A 9,190-nucleotide genomic window follows, 5' to 3' on the forward strand; every position below is an offset into this window, starting at 1 on the left:
AAGAAAAGTGTTATGATTCATATCTGGATGTCCCCACAAAGCTTCATGACCCACAGAGATAGGCTTTTAGGAGGTGATTGCGTCATGGGGTGTATACTCATTGATGATTTGGTCCACTGAAGGACTTATAGCTAAAGATAATGTTAAGAGTTGGGGTGTGCTCAGAAAAGGTGGGTACTAGAGAGCATGACCTGTTGTCCTCATCCTTGATCAATGCCCTGTAACCCTGTCAGGCTGATACCTCACATCAGGCCACCCTCTTATATTGGACACCCTCTTCACCTTGTCAGGACTTGGAAGCACTGCTTTGGCTCACTGTGTCTTACTACTCATACAAAACGACTAATTTGTTTGTTCTGCTTGTTCCTAGAGGCCTTGATCTAATTGTTCAGGAAAGGAAGAAAACAAGTCAAGGAGTGGAAAGGAAACAGATTTTTTTTTGTCTTTTTGAGACAGCGTCTCACTATGCAGTTCAGGCTGGCCTTGAGCTCACTTTGTAGCCTAGGCTGGTCTCCAACTCACAACGATCCTCCTGCCTCAGCCTTCCGAGTGCTGGGATTACAGGCATGAGCCACCACACCCGGCTCGGAAATAGATCTCTTTTAAAGAATATGCTTTCCTAATTTGCTACTGGCTTAGAAAATCACTGACTTAGAAATCAGATTTGCTAATTCATTTATTTATTATTTCATGATTCAAAATTTCTGATGGAAATACCTTTCTTGGAGAGTTGAATGCATAAACTTGGGAGCCTAAACTTGAAGAATTGGTTTTTAAACACCCAGAGTCCTCTCGTTCTTCATTCCTGGAACATATAGAAGACTTAAGATCATGAACTCTGGGTTCAGATTGCTTAAATTTTAATCTCCAGCAAGTTAGTTTCTGTGCTTCAGGTTTCTGTCAAATGGTGATAGTATTTACTGCTGTAAAGGTTACATAAATAATTTTTAAACACTTAGAAAAGTAAATCCAGCGAGGCAAGGTGAAGCATGCTTGTAATCCTAGCATTTGGGAGGCTGAGGCAGGAAGATAGTCAAGAGTTTGACGTCAATTTGGGCTACATATTGAGTTCAAGGCCAGCCTGAACTACAAAGCATTATACTTCTTCAAAAAAGAAAAAAAGAGACATTTTTGCAAGCATCCTTTCTCAATAGCAAAAGCCAGAGGCATGTTCGTTCCCCCAAGCCCAGGCACAAATGAATCTTCATTTTTTCCCTTATCGATATGAGAAAGACCCGGAGAATTCGTGGTGCTGGACAGCGCCTCCCTTCAACATTGACTTCCTCATTCTTCTTACAAACCTGAAACTTTGAACTTCCTGCTTTTCAGGTGCGTGCCAACATTCTCCAATCAGCTGTCAATACGTCATTCTGCCCACCCCTTCAACGCCACCCCTCAAAACCAAATAAAAACCTGCAGTTTTGTCTCAGAAGGATCTTGTATTCTGCTGCAGCTCTCCCAAGCGAGCAACAAAGGCCTTTTTCTTTTTTCTGCTCTTGCTTCTTTACCACGCCAAGGAGAAATTTGTCAGTCATAACCAAGGTAATCTTCACACATTAAAACTCCATGTCCAAATGCAAGTATCACATACATTGATAGCACGTATGGTTTGTTTCCCTGTCCTTTCTTTTAGGGTACAGTTGGCATCTTTTTAGATTTCCTGTTGTACGAGGTCTTGGGGATGCTACACCTGCCTGTTCACCCATCCGCTCACCAGTGTGCGCCATAATTTTTTCATGTCGTTCCCTGGGCAAAAACACTGGTTTTCCTCTGCTGTAAATGATCTCTTATGAGCTCCAGTCCCAATCCTTGAAGATAATGCCCAACTATTCTGTTATGAAAACATGTATTTTACCATAATGAATCATCTTCATCATCCATGCATGAGTAATCTGATTCCTCTTTAACCACCTCCAAAACTTGCAAATCTGGTTTTTTTATGTGCCATTGTACTGAATTGGGTTACTTCAACCAGAAAAAAAAATTTTTTTTTAAATATTTTTAATCTCCTTCCCCAAATCCTGGAGTGGTATGGGTTCCAACAGGTAAAACCAGACAGAGCATAAAGATGGGTTCAAATCCCCTTTTGATACTTTTGCACACATGAACACTCCTTGCTGTTTATCTTACCAACCGAGTAACACGTAGATTGCTTTTTGTATCCCTGTCAGGCAAGGTGCAGGCCCACAGCAGGATACTATTAAAGTACAAATTTATGGTAGAAAAGTAAGAGATGGGGCCATGAAACAGTCTTATGTTCTAAATTAAATACGTTCAACTTAGTACAGACTACATATCCCAGCACGCATCTCACGAGCTTCTCAGGCTCATCTGCCGCTCAGATGACTACCAATCCCTAAGTGTCTGCGTCTGTACCAGAACCACAGTTCCGGAACCAAGAACTACAACTTCCGACTCCAGTTTTAACTGCGGCTGCGCCGATTAAGCACCCTCCCGGAGGAGTAACCTGGCCACGCCTCTCTCTTTACAGTTCCGCTGCTGAATAAGCCGCGAGAGACGGGGCGGAGCCTTAGGCCCGAGCCAAGATGGCGGCTGCGAAAGCAACCCTCACGGACTCGCTCTCGTTTTGCCTCGCGCAGCTCACAGCGGCGGCCGGGGAGGGTCTTTATGGGGGAAAGGACCCAGCTACCAACGAGACACCCCTAGGTCGTGCGCTCTTGGCTCTCCGCACGCGCCACATCAAAGCAGCGGGGGGGATCGAGCGCTTCCGGGCACGCGGCGGACTCCGCCCACTTCTCGCCCTGCTACGGCGAGCGGCTGCAGCGGACCCCGCCCCGTCCCCCGCAGGCCCCGGCTCCGCCCCTTTGTCTGTTGCGTCAGCTGCTTCTGCTGGTCCCTCTCCCTCCCCTAACCCCGCCTCTTCTGCTGTGTCGCCGTCTTCGCCTTCGCCGCCAATGCGCCTGCGCAAAACGCTGGACTTGGCGCTCAGCATCCTAGCCAACTGCTGTACGGAAGGGGCGTGCCGGGCTGAAGTGCGCAGACTCGGAGGCATTCTCCCTTTAGGTAAGTGCTCCGCCCCCGTTTCCTAGAAAGGTTCCATCCACGCCTCTCTATGCGGGTGTGGTCATCGACAGTCTGGAATAGTTTGTGACGGCGCTGTGCCTCTGTCTCCCAAGGCGTCATGCCCCATGATGTCACTGCTCTCCTCTGCTTTCCTAGTAGTTTACCTACGAGTTCTGTCACAGCAGATAATAGTGGACATTATGTAGGTATTGGCACCTCGCTCGCCTCTGAACAGATGGAGACCAGTTGATGACTTTTCGGATCCTTCTTGACCTCTGTTTCTGACCTTCCTAGCAGACACTCACTATGTGTCCAGTCCTGCACATCTATCCCCCTTTCGCGCGCGCGCGCACACACACACACGCGCGCACACACACACACACACACACACACGCACGCATACAGTGAGCTGGAGGCCAGAAGGTGTAGTTGTGGGTCAAAAGGTAGTCTAGGAAGCCATACAAGCAAGTCACTTAACCCCTCCAACTCAGGATTTCTTCTTAAGTGGGATAATAGCTATCTCGAAAAATTAAGAGTGGGGAGAAAACGCACTACAATGCATGGACTAAGCACAGGCTGGGTACTTCAAATTATTGAAAATTTACGCCATGAGAACAAATCCCAACCAAAGATAAGCTTTTCTGTTTACCTGCTAAATTGGCTCCCCCTGGTGGCGATAATGAGAACATAGCAACACGCCATTGCTCACCTTATGAAATTAAGCCAGTTTTAACAAAATCTTAATTTTTTTTGGATAAAGTGAAACATCAGTATATTTAAAACTTGCATAAAAAGTTCATATTATGGTTCAAATACACCATAATGTACTTCCCAAGATGCCTAGAACATTCTTAATTTCTCAATAATTGGTAGGCTTTGTTAGTTGTATTAACTCTTTATCAGGCACACTTTTGCCTTTAAAGTATTGAATCCATCCACTTCTTTCCATCCCTGCTTCCACTAGGTGCTCAGAGACCATGCTGGGCAGAACAGGCAACTGACTTGTCCTTCCTCACCTAGACTTATTCCGGTAGCTTCCTCACCACTCCCTCTGCCCTATTTCTTTCCCATGCCCTTGAATGTATCATGTCATTCCCCTTCTTGAAATCCTTGTATGGTACCCAGTGCCTTCCCATTTAAGTCTTGACCTCTTGGTTTGGAGTTCAGGGTTCTTTATGAGAATATAGCTCAGACACTTGGTGTTACCTCTGAGCTTTTGCGGTGGAAATCCTCCTCCACCATTCACCTGGCAAATGCCTCTTTAGGATTCTGATCCCAGCTTATGTTTTAGCATCTTCTGAAGGCCTTCCTTGATGCTGAGTAGCCACATTCTTAAGGTAACTGATGAGAGCCTAAATTTCCCTTGCAGTGACCATTCTGCAGTGTGTGAAGACAGACAGCATACAGAACCGAACGGCTCGTGCACTGGGGAACTTAGCCATGGAACCTGAGAGCTGTGGGGAGATCCACTCTGCTGGTGAGAAAGCGCCAAGGTTGGGGTTCGATAGGGCTTGGGGCAGAAGGGCTTAGGGATCTGTCTTACCCTGTGTCCTTTCTTTCCCCCACCAGGTGCTGTTCCCTTACTTGTGGAGAGCCTGACAGCCTGCCAGGACTCTCAGTGCCTGCAGAGTGTGGTGCGTGCCCTCCGCAACCTGGCAGACTCACCGCAGCACCGCCTGGCCCTGGCACAGCAGGGAGCTGTGCGCCCACTGGCTGAGCTCCTGGCTGCTGCCCCAGACCCTGCGCTGACCTCAGCCCTCGTGCGTGCCCTCCTAGAACTCAGCCGAGGCTGTACCCGGGCCTGTGCTGAGCAGCTAAGTCTGGGTGGGGGGCTGGGCCCACTCGTCAGCCTGGCTTCTCACCCGAAACGGATGGTTCGTGAAACAACAATCCTGATCCTCGCCAACTTATGTGCCCAAGGCCTGGTCCGGCCTGCACTGGGCAATGCTGGTGGTGTGGAGGTATTACTAGGTGAGCTCCGGCGACGCCGTGGCCCCAGTGGGGCTAGTCCAGCTTCCCAGCAGCCCCTAGTGCGGGCTGTGTGCCTCCTGTGCCGAGAGGCCATCAACCGAGCCCGTCTGCGGGACGCTGGTGGCTTAGAGCTTCTGATGGGCCTGCTGCGGGACCCTCGTGCCAGTGCTTGGCATCCACGAGTTGTGGCTGCCCTTGTGGGCTTCCTTTATGATACTGGGGCCCTGGGCCGGCTGCAGGCCCTGGGACTTGTACCTCTCCTGGCTGGACAGCTGTGTGGCGATGCCGGCGAAGAGGAAGAAGAGGGGAGAGAAGCTGCTTCCTGGGACTTCCCTGAGGAACGGACCCCTGAACGGGCAGAGGCTGGAAGCTTCCGAAGCCTCAGGCAAGTCCTCAGCTCCGGGCTTGGGAAAGTGAGCAGTGCTTTAGGGTGGGGATGTGTCTGTTCGGGCCTCTTCACTACCCTCACCCTCGGTTATAGCTCAGTAAGACTTATTGACTCTCACTCCTGATTCCTTCTTGTCTGACATGACTACTTTCTAGTCCCATTAAACATTCCTCCACTTTCGTGGTTGATGTTCCCGTTGGCTTTGGCCCTGCGTTGCCTCTGAGCTTTAGGCTCCTGACAGGTGTGATGGGAGATAGTGTATACACTGGTGACTACAATAGTCTGCTGGGGTAGAGCCCAGGCTCTTACTCCCTTGCTGAAGCATCATGGGAAGCGAATTCTCCGAGCCTCTCATTCCTGCTGTGTAAATGGAAAAGAGCAGTACACACACCCCACGGAGGTATGTAAAAGTGAAAGGAGGGCGCTTGGTCCCTGACTTGGCACGAAGCAGTGGTCAGTGGCAGCTTTCTTTGTGAGCTCTCTGACTTCATCGGGACTGTTCCCGTGTCGGCTTCACTCTCACCACTTCTGGCCTCCTTCCTGGGTTTTAAACACTAGAGGAAGATGCAGTCTGGGGGCTTCTTGCTGTTCTCACCCAGGGCACTTTTCCTGCTGTGCGCCTTCATGCTGCCTGTGTCAGGTCTGTGTTCAGCTGTAGCCTCGACACCATTTAAAATACCAATTCTCCCCTCTGCCAGCTCTTTCAGTGCCCTTTTTTCCCTATTTAACACTTCACACCTCACTGATGTCACAGTAACGATGTCATTTACTTATACCATCTAGTTTCCCTTGAAAGAACATAAAGTCCAGAAGAATAGGATTTCTGTTTTGTTCAAGTGCTTCTTCCCAGCAGTTAAAACAATGAGAAACATTAGTCATTGTAGTGGGATTCTCTTTTATTCCCCTCACTCTGAGTCTCCACTTTCCCCTATCTATGCTCCTCTTCTTCCCCGGCTCCACCTCATCTCACAAGACAGCTCTTTTTCCTCTGTTCCCTTACTTGGCTCTGGGTTCAGTCTCCTTTTCCTTCTGCCTTTTGCAGGTCATGGCTGATCTCTGAGGGCTACGCTGGAGATGTCTCTCCAGACTGGTCTCCTGAGCACTGTCCACTGCCAGAGCCCACAGACCCCATCAGTTCCACCCCTGGGAAGACCTCACTGCGGACCCCGGGCATACCGCGCACACTGGGCCGAAGCCCTGCTGGCCCTTCTGCCCTTGAGGAGCCCTGGGGCCGGGAGGGGCCAGCGCTGCTGCTGCTCTCACGCTTCTCTCAGGCTCCTGACCCAAGCGGGGCCCTTGTGACCGGTCCTGCACTGTGTGGCCTGCTGGCCTATGTGACCGGTGCACCAGGCCCACCAAACCCACGTGCACTCCGCATCCTGGCGCGCCTCACCTGCAACCCTGCCTGCCTTGAGGCCTTCGTGCGCAGCTACGGTGCGGCACTGCTGCGTGCCTGGCTAGTGCTTGGTGTTGCACCGGATGACTGGCCTGCACCCCGGACCCGGCCTGTGCGTCGAAACCAGCACCGAGAACTGGGTATGTCTCCTATCTCCCTGCCCACAGGAGAGGTCCTGTCTTCTTCCTGGGCCTCTCATGGGCCAGAACCTTGCATTATTGCTTAGCTGCCCTCGTACTGTCTTCTGTAGCCCGTAATCCAAGAAACACCAGCCACAAGATGCTGGGGGCTGGTGGGAGAAGGGGAGGGTGTGGAGTGCTCCCTTCTGCTTCATAGCCCCACATGCAGTTATGTTTTGTTCTTTCTCCAAACCTTGGAGCACAGATAAGTGGATACCAGGTTCAGCTCCAGCCGTAAAACATAACTTACCTTGATTTCTTTACCCACCTTGTCCTGACTTTCACACTGGGCACACTGACTTATGAACCCAGACCCAGCTACCATGTCCTCCCAGGCTTTGCCCCAATTTCCAACACTGCCAGGGATTTCCCTGACTTCTGTGTCCTCACCGTAGACTGTGTGAGTCCTCGAAGGCTGGGACTTGCACAGTGACCATCGTACTTTTTGTTCTTGGCCTTGATTGCTAATTCTGGTGTCCTCACCCCCGCCAAGGCCTGCAGTCACCCTTCTCTGCTGTACCTTGATTTGTTGCCTCAGAGTCCTATTGTCCTTTTTTCAAGGGCCCCCTGCCATGCCCATGTCACACCTGTCTTTTTTTTTTTTGTCACACCAGTTTTTGACACCACTCCCACCCTAACCTGCTCTGCCCATCCTGCAGGTGAGATGCTGCTGCAGAACCTGACTGTTCAGGCCGAGTCACCCTTTGGAGTTGGTGCCCTCACTCACTTACTGCTGTCTGGAAGCTCTGAGGATCGTGTAGCCTGTGCACTGACCCTGCCCTTCATTTGCCGGTGAGGGGGATGTGGGTGTCTCATAGGGCTGAGGGGAGCAAAGTTTCTATTCCCTAGATCCACCTTTGTCCATCCTCTAAAAGGTCCCCTTTTTTTCTGCAGGAAGCCCTCTCTCTGGCGTAGACTACTTCTGGACCAGGGTGGCCTCCGCCTCCTCCTCACAGCATTAACTCGGCCAGCTCCACACCCACTCTTCCTCTTCTTTGCTGCAGACTCCCTTTTCTGCCTCCAAGGCCTGGTGTCTCCCACGATGAGCCCCGCCTTTCCAGCTGCAGTCCCGGTGGATGTAGAACCCCCCTCCCCTTGCCTCTATGAACCTCTGCTGGGTCCAGCCCCCGTCCCAGCTCCTGACCTGTACTTTCTGCTGGACTCTGGGCTGCAGCTTCCTGCTCAGCGAGCAGTCTCAGCAACTGCCTCCCCTTTCTTCCGGGCCCTGCTATCTGGCAGCTTTGCTGAAGCCCATATGGACCTGGTGCCACTTCGAGGCCTGTCACCCAGTGCGGCCTGGCCTATCCTGCATCACTTGCATGGCTGCCGGGGCTGTGGGGCTGCACTGGGGCCCATCCCCCTGGCAGGGCAGCCACTGCTAGGTTCAGAGGCTGAGGAGGCCCTGGAGGCTGCTGGACGTTTTTTGCTGCCTAGTCTTGAGGAAGAGCTGGAAGAAGCTGTAGGCCGCATCCACCTGGGTCCTGAGGGTTCCCCAGAATCAGTGGGTGAAGTATTCCGCCTGGGCCGTCCCCGACTAACTGCCTACTGTGCACGCTGGACACTGGGGCCAGCGCGGTGCCCAAGGAAGCGGGCCCTGGCCCTCGCAGGGCTCGTGGAGGCAGCGGGTGAGGAGGCTGGGCCTCTTACTGAGGCATTACTGTCCGTGGTGATGGGGATTGAGTCAGGGGGCAAGAGTCCCAGCCTAGAAAGTTGATTGCCCTGGAGAAGACCCAAGGACCCATTCATTGGCTGTAAAGGACGCATCTCTCAGAGTGGCACAAGACGAAGCTGAGCAGAAGGCTTCACCACCGAGGACTGAGGAGAGGATGGAACTGGACCCCAGGATGATGGTCTAAAGCAAGACATGAGGAACCAGGGCCAAGATCTGGCTGTGGGGCCTGAGAGAAGAGGAACAGCCCAGGGCCCTAGATACCTGGCTTGGGCCTGCCCTGTGGAGCTGAAATTAAAGATGTTGGAGTTTGATCCCACTATCAGGTGTCTTGGCTTGCTTTGCTGTGCGGCTGGCAGTCCCCTCATCCTTTCACACCTCAAGCAGGGTCTGGCCCAGACCTCTGCCTTGCCTTGCGCTGCCTTTGTCATGGAGGAGTTTAGTAAGTTACTGTCCAGTGTGTCCTGGAGGCAGGCTTGTGGGGCAGTTTCCAGCCTTCTGTCTGAGATGAGTTTTGGGGTCCGAGGGGAAGCCTGCTTCCTGCTCACAGCGTTGTGTTGCTT

The 9,190-nt window shown here is 51.8% G+C and overlaps 1 protein-coding gene across 1 annotated transcript; it reads left to right on the forward strand.

The window, feature by feature from the left end:
* The first annotated feature begins 2,512 nt into the window (after positions 1-2,512).
* Armc5 (armadillo repeat containing 5) lies at positions 2,513-8,946 on the forward strand. The gene is made up of 6 exons (XM_003478257.4): positions 2,513-3,024; positions 4,394-4,501; positions 4,594-5,380; positions 6,426-6,919; positions 7,618-7,750; positions 7,853-8,946. Exons 1-6 carry the CDS (start codon positions 2,547-2,549, stop codon positions 8,670-8,672), a joined length of 2,820 nt encoding a protein of 939 aa, XP_003478305.1. The 5' UTR covers positions 2,513-2,546; the 3' UTR covers positions 8,673-8,946.
* The last annotated feature ends 244 nt before the right edge of the window (positions 8,947-9,190 follow it).

The sequence above is a fragment of the Cavia porcellus genome, unplaced genomic scaffold, assembly GCF_034190915.1.
Source record: "Cavia porcellus strain 051 isolate PalLab524CR breed Dunkin Hartley unplaced genomic scaffold, mCavPor4.1 scaffold_16, whole genome shotgun sequence".
Classification (NCBI taxonomy): domain Eukaryota; kingdom Metazoa; phylum Chordata; class Mammalia; order Rodentia; family Caviidae; genus Cavia; species Cavia porcellus.

What these genes read in the sequence shown, in the direction of transcription:
- Armc5 (XM_003478257.4), top strand. Translation starts at nt 2,547, where the DNA reads ATGGCGGCTGCGAAAGCAACCCTCACGGACTCGCTCTCGTTTTGCCTC. An exon ending in TGGGGAGATCCACTCTGCTG is followed by an intron (nt 4,502 to 4,593) that starts GTGAGAAAGCGC and finishes TTCCCCCACCAG; the next exon opens with GTGCTGTTCCCTTACTTGTG. An exon ending in AAACCAGCACCGAGAACTGG is followed by an intron (nt 6,920 to 7,617) that starts GTATGTCTCCTA and finishes CCCATCCTGCAG; the next exon opens with GTGAGATGCTGCTGCAGAAC.